This window comes from Gigantopelta aegis, chromosome 10 (assembly GCF_016097555.1).
Source record: "Gigantopelta aegis isolate Gae_Host chromosome 10, Gae_host_genome, whole genome shotgun sequence".
Lineage (NCBI taxonomy): Eukaryota > Metazoa > Mollusca > Gastropoda > Neomphalida > Peltospiridae > Gigantopelta > Gigantopelta aegis.
In genome coordinates, this window is record NC_054708.1 from 87516835 (window position 1) to 87529909 (window position 13075).

The 13075-nt window shown below is 38.0% G+C and overlaps 1 protein-coding gene across 1 annotated transcript in view; it reads left to right on the forward strand.

The window, feature by feature from the left end:
- Positions 1–13075, forward strand: part of LOC121384232 — a 37893-nt gene that overhangs the window by 1255 nt on the left and 23563 nt on the right. Inside the window, exon 2 of the mRNA XM_041514519.1 lies at positions 3657–11221. Within this exon, the coding sequence (XP_041370453.1) occupies positions 4383–11221 (6839 nt within the window). The 5' untranslated portion in view covers positions 3657–4382. The remainder of the gene's footprint in view (positions 1–3656; positions 11222–13075) is intronic.

Consider the following 13075-nt stretch of genomic DNA (forward strand, 5'->3'; position numbering starts at 1 on the left):
GAAGAAAATCGTTCGTGTAAACACTAAAACCACACGAACGACATATCGGTTGTCTCAAAAATTCAAATTGTGTGCCCTGGATAAATATTGCAAATTTTTGTAATGAATTCTGAATTAAAAGCTAAATAATCTTTCTTATCTTTTCATTAGAATATAATCCGCAAAACAGACATAATTATAGATGTTAAACACAATACTGGTTACAGAAGAAACATTTTTCTGACATCTGTGAGGAAGTTACGTCATATGTTTTTGAACACGTGATAGTTTCAATAAATAAATAAATAAACCTTGTTCCGTAGCAGCACAAGAATGTGTATGTATGGTATGCAGATTTTAACACAGTCAACAGGCAAACGATAACTTTCCAAAATCTCCAAACTTGAAAAAATTAGATAAAAAGGTTTGAGGTCCAGATTTGCTACATGACATGTCAATCCTCCCTCTACAGCGGTCATACAGTGTTGTATCTGGGACTGAAAACCATTTGACAGTCGTATGGATGTCTATGTGATCATTTATTACAGAAGAATATGCCTTAGAAAGATTTTCTTGGGTGTATTGACGGTATCTGGATCTCTCAGTACGAGAAGTAGTCTAAAAAAGAAAAAGGAATACTTATCTTCAGAAAAGGAATATTGTAAAGTCTTGCAGATGTTAATAAGAAATGGTCTAAACAGGCTTCAATATTTTTCTAAAAGAATCTGATTTATTTCGCTTTACAGTAAATGACATATTCAATATGGATATTTATAAACAAAGCAGACGGAATATTGAGTGCAGATAGAGACGATGCAGTAAAGTGCTATGTTTGTATTTACATGATGGTATGTACCCAAAACTGGACAGTGATTCGTTAACATTATTTTCAATAAATTAATTGTCATGTACTTACACAAGGAAGTTTTATACGCAACATTTTTGTAATGAACGATGCATAACCTCTGCTTGTCAATCTGCGTTGTTTGTTGACGTCACACCTTTAGTATGCACATGGAAAATTGCGTATAAATGAGCTGTTCGAAAACATATGATGTTCGAATTTATATGACGGTACGATATATGATATACGACTGGTATTTAAATGAATCTTACTTCGCTTTACTTGGCTAACAAAACAAATAACAAACTCATTCAGATTTACTTACAATCCAGAGTTGCAAACATGTTGAAGGTAAGACTGCCGTGGACATTATTTTCCCACTGTATTTGTTTTTGCTGTGGTAATTTTCTTAAAGTGCTGTTCCAGACCATACACTAAAATTTCAAATTCCACAATTAAATGCCTTCTTAATTCATTGCAATAATATTTTACACCGATGTGTAAATCAATAATTATGAAAATGGCCCATAAAAGTATTTTAAAATCATTCCCTTAGAACACTGCCGGAAACGATTAAGTAAAATTATACTCTATAAAAACATTTGCCTGTAAATAAGGGAACTCACTTCACAGAAACCTACCACAAGATGACCGACAGCGACTGCCAGGCTCAATTATCATGCGGTTCTTCTCCGTTCTAGGATGAATATTGTAGTGATGATGACTGGACTAATAATAGTGAAAAATATGCCTTAGGCCCCCCAAAAAATAGGTGTGTTTCCGGTCGACCGACCGTCCCTAGTTTTACCCCCCCCCCCCCCCCCCCCCCCCCCCCCCCCCCCCCCCCCACCCCCCCCCCCCCCCCCCCCCCCCCCCCCCCCCCCCAACCCTAATTTTTTTTTCTCTTAAACTGAAAAAAAAAGAAGAAAACAAAAAGAAGTAAAAATAAAAGAGGACATCACCACCAAACAAGAGTATTTCCTTCCTTGCACATTGTTTAGGTACTATTATACGATACATTTTGCACATGTAATTCCCTTCCGAAAAACATCGAGAAATTATGGAAAAGCTTTTGTAATAGAGTTTCTTCCCCTGATTAGCTACCACCGAACAGCTTGGTCAGTCACGGAAGTAACCGAATGTACGAACATAGCCTTGGTACAGGTTATTTCGATTAAATATAATCGTATCAATTCCGCTTAATTCTCGTCTTCACTTAAATCAACAGGTCTTATTATTAATGCATCTCAAATGTTTGCATAAAGTATTTAAATTAAGAACAACGAAATTAATACAAATGTCCCATTAATTTAAGGAAATACACAAACAGTGCATACCAATACTACTACTACTACTACAACAACAATAACAATAATGATGATAAATAATAATAATAATAATTATTATTATTATTATTATTATTATTATTATGATGATGACAGTATTCAATTTAAAAAAAAACAAAAAAAAACAACAACACCTACCTACCTACCCTAATTTTTGGGGGGATGCAATCGGAAACACACCTATTTTTTTTTTTTGGCCTTAGTGTTTAAAAACTAGGCTCTGTCCATTTGGTGTCAGGGACGTTTCGGCCCCTAATGCAATATACGGCAATCTAGTGTTTGTGTATACAGATATATGCTGTAATTGGTATAGTAACACTTTAGATGGTCACATACACCAGTAAAAATATAAATAAAATACAAATTTGTAACATTAATTTGTCGAATAACATTCATATCTTAATGATGCTACTTTCAATTTACCTACCAGCCTCGGTGGTGCAGTGGTTAAGCCATCGGTCTCCCGACTGGTAGGTACAGAGTTCGGATCCCAGTCGAGGCATGGGATTTTTAATCCAGATACCGACTCCAAATCCTGAGTGAGTGCTCCGCAGGGAAAAAATTATTTGTGATCGTACCAAATTTTGTACACATGTAACCCCTACTGACGTCAAACATCAGTGGTTCCAATTCTAGCCACATGTAAAGTGCCCCTATTATGGGAAGGGTCTATATGGAAATATAAGTAGAACAAACGCAAACAGTTTATTGCAATTTATTAAATTGCATTTACACAAACAAGATATATCTTGGCTCTTATTTATTCTTTAACACTCAGATATTATTTTCAATTAAAAAAAAAAAAAAAGAGAGAAAGAAAGAAAGAAAGAGAACGAGAGAAAGAAATTACAATACTTACGATAAAATTTAATAACAAAACACAAGTGACTGAATAATTTGATTTAATAAAACAACAATAACCAGGGCCGAAATGACTAGGGTTATGGGGCTGAAACGGACAGGGGCTGAAACATCTAAGGCCGAATGTGTAGCGGGGCTGAAACATCTCGAAAGCGTCCATTTAACACTTAGCCATACCAACTCAAATAGCATTTTTTTAAAAAGAAATCCAGTATAAATAAAAAAGTTTCTTTGCATCTCGCCCAACAGTCTATCAATGACAGTCGCCTTTAGGCTGCTACATTTGAACCCTGCATGTACACCGCCACTAGTCCACTGCAGTCTTTCTTTGGTTGAATACCACATGGTAGCCGTCGATATTTAAAACATTTATCTAAATAACTTTATTCAAAAGACAACTCATTTAATTGCTAATTTATATGCTAAGTCAAAATTATGTAGACTGCCATTAATTACTGAACAATTAGTGGTTTTGTCATGCCAAGTGTCTATTTTTGTGGTAAAAGTTCTAAATGCATTGCTGATTACCTACTACACAAAATTTAGATGTTTAGAGTTTTGATAGCACATTAAAACAAATCCTATTATTTTTGTCTAATGTGTGTATTTTGTATAATACCTTTCAGATGTTTTGCTGCCTTCAGAGAGGATCTGATAGATGATCCAGACAAGTTGTAGAATTTCCCTTTGAACAGATGTCATAAACACTGAAAGAAATCCATTATCAAGAGATGCCACAGTTTCTAACACTGGACCAATACACTAAATATTAATAAGTACACTAAGATGTGAATCTGCAGACAAAAACATGAGTTGGTTTGTTCATCTTCTGGGATTATGTGAAAGACATGAAAAAATAACACAAATACATGTGTATTGGATACATTAGCATGTCATTAAATTCACAACTTTTACAAAGCTTACAATCTCCTCAAAGAAAGAGATCTATTATCATCATCAGATGTTGAGTTGGGAACCAGGGAATTAGTGATTAGCAATGGTGTAAAATATGAAATTTCGAAAACAAAAAAGAAATTTGATAATATCCTGCACTTGACTACTTCGAGGTGTTCTTTGGAGCAACACTGGGAGTATATCATTAGAGCGAATAGCGGATCTGATGAACACAAGAGCTTTCACAAAACTCTAGTGAGTGTCCTCAACAGACAGGCTGTCACTGCAATAGATAATGAATATAACAGATCTCAAACTAAATTTCTGCAGGACGTGAATGGTATCTGTGATGTATCTTTGTGGGTTTCTTCACATCCTGCTGACAGTCCAAATACACCAAGGCTATCGGCTGTAACTTGTGGCAATGAGGTTATTGATCAATTAGTGCGATCTGCAGCATGAGCTTCCACCACAGATCAGTTCCTATGGGTGTTGATAAGTGGAAGAGAGGATCCTCATGCTCAAAGATTAATAAAAACAAATGGACATCAAAATATACACGTGTACGGCAGAGCTCACAGGAATGGGGATTGCAGGGTTCGGTGTGTGTCATAGAGACAGTAACGACTGGATTACGAGGCCGCAAGTCAGTTCAGTTGAAACGTGACAGCTCAGAAGGACTAGGTGGCAGAGCAGACGATTGTGTTAATTCCAATGTATGTAGTCCACATCCGTCTGTCTCTCCGAAAACCAGTGCAATTTCTTGTGTCTCAGTCAACCCTTATTCAAAAAGACATTTTCCAAACAATCAGTTAAAAACCATGTGTCTTCCAAAAGATATTTCTAGTCGCAACACAGTAACTGTCTGTGACCATGACGCAGGTCTGAATAGAGATTCTTCTGTGTTGAACAAACTTGTAATCTCTACGATTGAGAAGAACAAAACAAATGAGGAACCATTACTGATGGATGATAATCATGTGTCCATTACATCTACTGTTGATGAAGCCACATGTAACTTCCCTGTTAGTTTTGATGAAGGTTATGCTGAAGCCAAACATTGTGCAAAAAGTGGAGTAATTGATCAAAAATCTTCCAAGAAGCTGCCAAAAAGAGTCAAAAGACAGAAAACGATGTACAAAACTGATTGTAGAAAGAGTGAAAACCACAATGTTCAATTTCTTTCGCGTAAGAAATGGTGTATGAATGAGAAAATGCAACAAGAATTACAATCCGAATCTAAGGTGGTTAGAAAGACAAACAAGAATAAGAACCCATCTTTCGCTGTACTAGCAGCAGCAGCTGTTCAGCAGACCAAAAAAGGAAAGCACACGACCACCGACAATATTATTTCTTTAAACTGTGCAAAGAATTCTCCCAGAAGAAAAAACATTGAAAATAAACAATCTTCTATTGACAGTGTTGAGTCCAGTGAACAGAGCGTGATTGTTTCCAGTGCATTCAGTGATTGCATAACTCAGGTTCTTCCTTCTTTCAATGACCAGTCTGGACAGCTGATTGATCAGTCTCGTTTTTCAACAAATTCAAGGAAAGCCCAACCCTGCAAGTCTAGCTTACAAAAGCAGACTTCCAAGACTGCACTACTGTCCTCTGATTACCCATCCTCCTCACCGGAAAACATCATTAAGAGGAGGAGGTACCAAAGATGTCTTTGTAAACCACGTCAAGAACTTCCTGAATCGGACACAGAACCAGTACCGTTGTCTGATTCAACACCCAAGTCATCCAGAGTTTCAGTAGGCCAAGATAAATGTGGTGTGATAAAACCTACAGTGCCCTTGGATAACAGTTTGACATGTGCGGTTTCACCCATGTCAGAAAGTGAAGTCTTACATACTTCAGACATTAACATTGATCATCAAGCAGATGCTGCGTCTGATTTGGGAAAATCCTCAGAATCCAAACTTGATGTTCCAAATCTAGATCTTGTGAAGGATGGACTCTTTTGGAAAGAAGAGTATTCGAATGGATTGAATCGGGACAGATTTCTCCTAGTGGCACTGCCTCGGTTGGAAGATGAAACACTTTTGACTCTTGCTGAAGGTGACAGTGACTGCTGTGACATTTACAGCATTTCATCAGATTCATCTTTTGTTGGTGTTAATTTTAGTTTTGTCGACCAAGATGCTGTGAAGGATGCCGATTCAAACGACTACAGTACATTCAGTGAAGGTGAAAGTGAAATGGTTGGTCACTCTCCAACTGATAAAGGAAGTAATATCAATATGTCAGTTGGAAAACATGCCATGAGCATTGAGCAGTTGAGCCATAATGAGGAGGATGTTATAGCTGCTCCAGATGTTGATGCAGGCCTTGGAAGTGTGAAAGACACATTATCCACCTTTGATCAGTGTATTGCTATAAATAATAAAGACAAGTATTTATATTCCAAAAATTGTGAAATGGGTACAAATAATTTCAGTTCTCTTGTGGTTGAGAGGTTTCGAGAAGAAACAACTGACAATTTTACCAGTTCAGAGGTTGAGAGCAGAGATAAAGCTATTGGACAAGTTACTGATAATGACTTTAGTTCACTGGCCAAAAAATGTTGTGTTCATCATCTCATTTCTGATGAGAAAAATTTTACCACAGTGAACTATGTCTCACCAACTTACAGTGACTCACATTATAGGGAGTCTGTTAACAAAGTCCATTCTCAAGTTGTTGGTGCTGATTGTGTCTGTGCAGTGAATGATGGTAATAATATCAAAATGACACTATTGTGTGAACAGGTAAATGGTGATATTTTTAACGCTGATCAATTGGATGCTGATAATGACTTCAGTTTGGCTGTGCGAGAATTTTGTGAGAATGACTTAAGTAAAAAGCATGTATCTTGTGATTCTTTACAAGACAATCCTTCAAACAAAGAAAGAGAACCCCAAAATGTCATGGATATAGAAAATACAGTTTCGTCCACAAAGGAAAGTACTACAACCATAAGACGTCCTTTTAGTGAGTGCCCCCATATTAGAACAAGCGTGCCAGAATCTTCTTCTAGTGATGTCATGAATTCAAGCTCTAATATCAATGCTGATGTTATCCTTGGAGATAGTCATTCATCAGTCCAAGAATATGAGAAGACTGTTACTTCGGACCATAAAGCCACATCATCTTTTCCTAACACCGACTTTTCTGTTGGCAGAGACGAAAATGGTGGAGAAACCAGCATGTTTTACAAATGTTCTTCAGACCAAGACGCAGATGAGAGTTTGAATTCAGGATCTGGTGACAATGGTCTTCCTGGAGCTGCTGAAGATGTAGATTGCCATGTTGATGAGCTGATCTGTTCGCCAAGCATGTTCCTTCAGCAGAAATACCAGTTGTCACTGAATGCAGAATTGGAATTTTCTGTTGAAAACATTTCAAAACATATTCTGTCATCATGCCAGTATGATGGTGTTGAGTATGCACAGACTGAGGCAGGTGACAGTGATACATCGAAGAAATGCAGAAAAAATTTGGAAGACATGCTCAATAGCTTGAGAGAAGTGGATGCATGGACATCATCAAGTGACGTCAGTTTGACCGACTCGTTAGCCCATAAGAGTGTGGACAGTTTGTCAGACATCGTGGTGGATGATATGGTAATATCTGATAGTGGGATAGATTGTAATGTAAGTGTCTCAGCTGATGATGTGAAGGGAGATTGCTTTACTCAAGAAGATGACCTTTACCTTCTACAAGAGGCTCTCAATTGTTTGGGTACTGGAATGTTTAAAAATGATAAAACCTCAGGAGATAATACTCTTGGTAATAGCGATAAAAACTCTGGACATAATACTCTTGGTACTAACGATAATATCTCTGGAGAAAATCTTCTTGATACTGATGAAACACAGACAAATTCAGCCATAGAGTGTCCCAAAAGGAAATGGTGTCAAGAGATTTCTGTAAACTCTCAGAAAGAACTGAACAGTGACTCATTTGTTGTTGAACATTCATTATATTCTATGAAAATGGCTGCAGTCCCCAATCCTGAAATTAAAGTTGTATTGGAAAGACTTGACTTGGAGAATATTGGTAAAATAGGAGATATGCACTTGGATAGAATAGGCTCTTCTTGGAAGGTGAGATATGATAACAAACCACCTATTGACAAAATGGGTAGAAAATTACCTGAAGAAAAAATAAGTGTAGGTAGCACTTTGTCTCGGGACAAAATAGGTAACAATTCACCTCTGGACAAAGTAGGTAGCAATTCACCTCTGGACAATGTAGGTAGCAATTCACCTATGGACAAAGTAGGTAGCAATTCACCTCTGGACAATGTAGGTAGCAATTCACCTATAGACAAAGTAGGTAGCAATTCACCTCTGGACAAAGTAGATAGCAATTCACCTATGGACAAAGTAGGTGGCAATTCACCTGATGACAAAATGGGCTGTGAGTCACCTGAGGACAAAATGAGTATCGAATTGGCTGTTGACGAAATAGGTATCAGGTCATTTGTGCACAAAATAGGTAGCATATCATCAAAGAATAAAATAGGTGGCAAATTACATTACAAAATAAGTAACAAGTCACCTTTGAATAGTATGGGTAGCAAGTCACCAGATAAAATGGGTAGTTTTTCACCTGAAAGCAAAACGTGTAATAAGTTGCTAAAGGGCAAAATGTGCAGGAAGTCGCCTGAGGGAAAAATAGGTAGGATTAGAAAACCTGTGAAGATGAAGTCGGACAAACGTGGTAGGCCACCAAAAGCAAAACAGATTGGGGATAAAAAGCTTTTAAAAGAATCGGCATTTCAAAAATACTTGAATATTGAGATGGAACTTGAGAAAGGTAAACCGTATTGTAAACGCTCCACTGATGAAGTCCTTCCGTGTGACAAAAGCAGATTGTATGCAAATATTGATTCAGAGTCAGAACGTTCTTTGACAAGTCCACACAAAATGGAGAAGGATGTGTTTGATTCCAGTGAGTTTGGAAAGGCTATAACTGCTTCAGAATCAAAAACAAAGAAATCGAAAAAACCTAAGGTGTGTCGTCAGAGTTCTACTGAAAATCAAAATGAAATTGACAAATCACAAGACTATAGAAAATCTGAACCTAAAGTAGCCTTTCCTTTGGATATATTAGGTAAACCGAAATCCAAATTGGCCCAGAAAATACTTCGACAAAGAGATAAGGAAAAACTAGCAAATAAGAAATCATCTTCATTTCCATCTTTAGAAATTGCACCATTTAAGGATATCATTTCTTCAAGCAGTTTAAATTTGTCTGATTCTAGTGCATTTGGGTTCCCACCAAAAGTCACATTTGGTAGAAGCTTTAGGAAAAGTGACCAGAGTAAATTGAATGATAGTGACTCGGATAGGCACAGATCACCATTAGACCTGTGTGTGGATGTTAATGACAACACTAGGTTCAAAACCATCGATGAATCTCAAGTGTCGGTGTTCAAATCTCCAAAGTCCCCCAAAGATCGGCAAAACTTTGTGTTTGGTGACACCAGTTTAACAAATGAGGCTTTGCAAGGTAAGAACAGTTCGCTGGATGTGCCTGAAGATACTGATTCCCTGGTTGATTCTCCATATAAGGACTCCACTGTAAAGTCAGAGCTTCTGTCACGTTTAGAGTCCGTTTTGAACTCGTCCTCAAGTTCAGTAATCTCGTCACCAACCAGTCCTAGATCCTCCACTCCACTGACAAAACGACGAAAGCAGCAGATAGTGATGTTTTCACCCATTGTTCGCTCCACATCTGCTAACATAACGAAAGAAGCTGAGGTCATCAATGTGTCTTCTGGGCTTGCTACAAAGAGTATTTTGAAGAATAGTACGTCAAATATACTGGCTGAACTTAAAAGTGGATATTCGGCTCTTACTGGTGTGAAACAAATTGAAGAGAAATCTCTCAAAATTCAAGACCCATCCTGCTCAGATTCACTGTTAAGCATGGATTCTTTAGGAGATGATTGTGTCCTAGGGGGAGACTGCCTGCAGGGAGTTGGTATCGAGAAGGATTTTGCTAGTGTAGCACATCTTGATGACAGTACAGCTGATCTTGTTTCATGCACACTGTCAACAGAATTTTATCAAAGTTCTGCTGAGGAAGACAAATCTTTTCAGCAATGTTTTGCTGAATCTCCATTATTCCCAGGTGATAATATACTGATGGCACCTCAATCTGAAGCAGAATCTGGTGGCAGTCAGGATATTTCACATCAAGAAATCAAGGACCAACAGTCTGATTCAGGTGGCAGCAGGACTAAGAATGACAAGGATCCCTATGTTTTCAATAACACAGAGAACCTTTCACTGGACACTGCTGGTCTAAGAAATACAACTAGCTATGTAGATGTTAGCTGTGGAGATATTGCTGAACGACGGAATGGGCTAGTACAGGTCAATTGTGAAAACATCACTAATCCGGAAAAGGGTTCAAGCCTTATGAATGATAATCTCATATTAAGCTCTGAAGACAACACTAGTCTTGGAAAAGGTCTAGATCAAATGGATGACAATCATATTAACAGAGAGACTGATATGCTGGAGTCTTTAACAGACAATGTCAGTGGCACTTGTGTTGGCATTCTGGATTCTACTAAATTGGAATATAGTCCAAGTATTAAAGATGGAAACCATAACATTATCAGCATTGGACACACTACTAAGCTACAAGATGATGAAAAGTTTAAAGATAACTGTATGATCACTGCAAGCACGGCCAAACCTGATGAGAAAGTGAGTAGTACGGATGACATCGACATCACTAACTGCAGCAATGAGAGTGCACTACAACTTACCAACATCTCAAGCATCAGTGTCTCTGATGACCATTCCCAAGAGTCTCACAACCTGCCCGATGACATTGCAGACCTGGTCAGTGGGGAGGAGGTTTTGGAAGGATATGCCAGCCAGGTTGAGGGATCGTTGTTGGGTCTCTCCCTTGAATCAGAGAATCTGTCTAGTCTTGGCAACAGTGAAGCCGACGTGGGTGGTGTGGAATTGGACTTTGTAAGATGTTTTAAGCACAGTGATGAAGTACCAGAGGTTGGTAACAAGGCAAAGTTGAGCAGTGTGGTCAAGGCTGTTGATGAGGTGCTGAAGGATGGGGCCGAATCAGACTCCAATGAGGACAGTAGTGGGGATCACACTGATGTTCAGTCTTCAGCTAGTAGTGCTCGAGATTCATCTGGCACAGCAACACAGGACCACACTGCTGATGATGATAAAACAGATGATGAGGACGATGCCATTTCTCTCCTTGCTCCATCAGAAGCATCCTTCCTCTCTGACTGTGTGGAGGATGCAGAGGAAAGTAAAAAGAGGTAGGACTGTTAATCAATGTTTTATACTGGCTTGTAGGGACTTTCCTCGGTTTGCTGTCATTGTAGTGGTTTTTAAAAACATAGCTCCCTTTAATGAGTAAAATAACTTGTTTTAATACTTTCTCTTGTTCATGATATTGGGGTCTGTATATATATAAATATATATATATATCCATAATGTTTCTGGCCATCGTAATGTTTGTGGTAGGTTAGATTTTATATTACTTCCTTATATATACTGAACAAAATAAGAAACTTCCGCTAACTTTGCTTGAACATAACTTGATGAAAACAAACCAGGGGAATAATTGTTATATATGCGTTTAAAGAGTGTTCCATGATGCATCGTTTGGTGCAAAAATCATGGCCATAGGTTAACAGAAACTGGGAGAAATTTTGACCAAGTGTGGTAGGGGTTAAAAAAAACAACAACTTAATAACGGGTATGACCACCTCTTGAATTGACCACTGCAGTGCATTGCAGGCGCATAGAATTGACTAAAGTGTTTATTTCTGCCTGTGGAATATTGTTCCATTCCTGAATGAGCGCTTGACGAAGTTCGTTGACGTTAGCAGGTGGATTGGGACGATGCCTCAATCGTCTGTCCAGACTATCCCAGACATACTCGATGGGGTTGAGATCAGGACTTTTAGCGGGCCAGTCATCAATGAAATCAATGTTATTTGTCCTAAGAAAATTTACAGTGTCTCTAGCTGTATGAGAGGTGACATTATCATGCTGAAAAATCGAAATGTTGGTGTTGTTATGGAATAGAGGAATGACGTGATGAGCGAGAATGTCATTGCGGTAACGTTGAGCATTTAAATTGCCATCAATGACGACTAGTGGTGAACGATAACCATGGGCAATGGCTGCCCAGACCATGACACAACCCCCACTCCTGAAACAATCTCGTTCAAGAACACAGCAGTCAGCATAGCGTTCATTTCTCCTACGGTAGACGTGCACCCTGCCATCACCACGTTGTAAAGAAAATCTGGATTCATCCGAAAAAAAGAACGGTATTCCAGCGTCGCCATATCCAACGAGTGTGTACATGTGCCCAATTAAGATGATGATGTTGCATTAAAATGCATCCGACGTAAGGATGTCGTGCATGTAAACCGTTCTCCCGCAGACAATTACGAACAGTTTGCCCACTGATTCATTTATTATGAAGCCCAGGTGTGTTAGCAGCAGTAGCAGTGGCAATTTGGAATCGATTGCGCAAATGCGTGTTCATGATATAGCGGTCGAACCATGCATACACGTGCAAATTGAATTTCACGTTGTCGACGATTAACAGTGCAAAAATAATCGATAAAATTCATGAATCCTGATAATACAGCTCAAGGCTAATACTACCTATTTAATTTCGTTACACAATGAATTCTATATAATTTCATTACACAATGAATTCTTTAACACAACAAATACTATATATACTGAACAAAAAAAGAAACTTCCGATTTGTACATATAGTATTTGTTGTGACAATGAATTCTTTAACACAACAAATACTATATATACTGGACAAAAAAAGAAACTTCCGATTTGTACATATAGTATTTGTTGTGTTAAAGAATTCATTGTGTAACGAAATTATATAGGTAGTATTAGCCTTGAGCTGTATTATCAGGATTCATGAATTTTATCGATTATTTTTGCACTGTTAATCGTCGACAACGTGAAATTCAATTTGCACGTGCATGCATGGCTCGACATGTCCCGTGTAGTATTCGGTCAATTTGTTTTACTTGTCTTACTGACATTGTTGTCAAGTGAACGAAAACGCTTCAAAATTAAAAAAAAAAAAATCATGTTTTTTACATTGTAGCATTTTTAGTATGCCA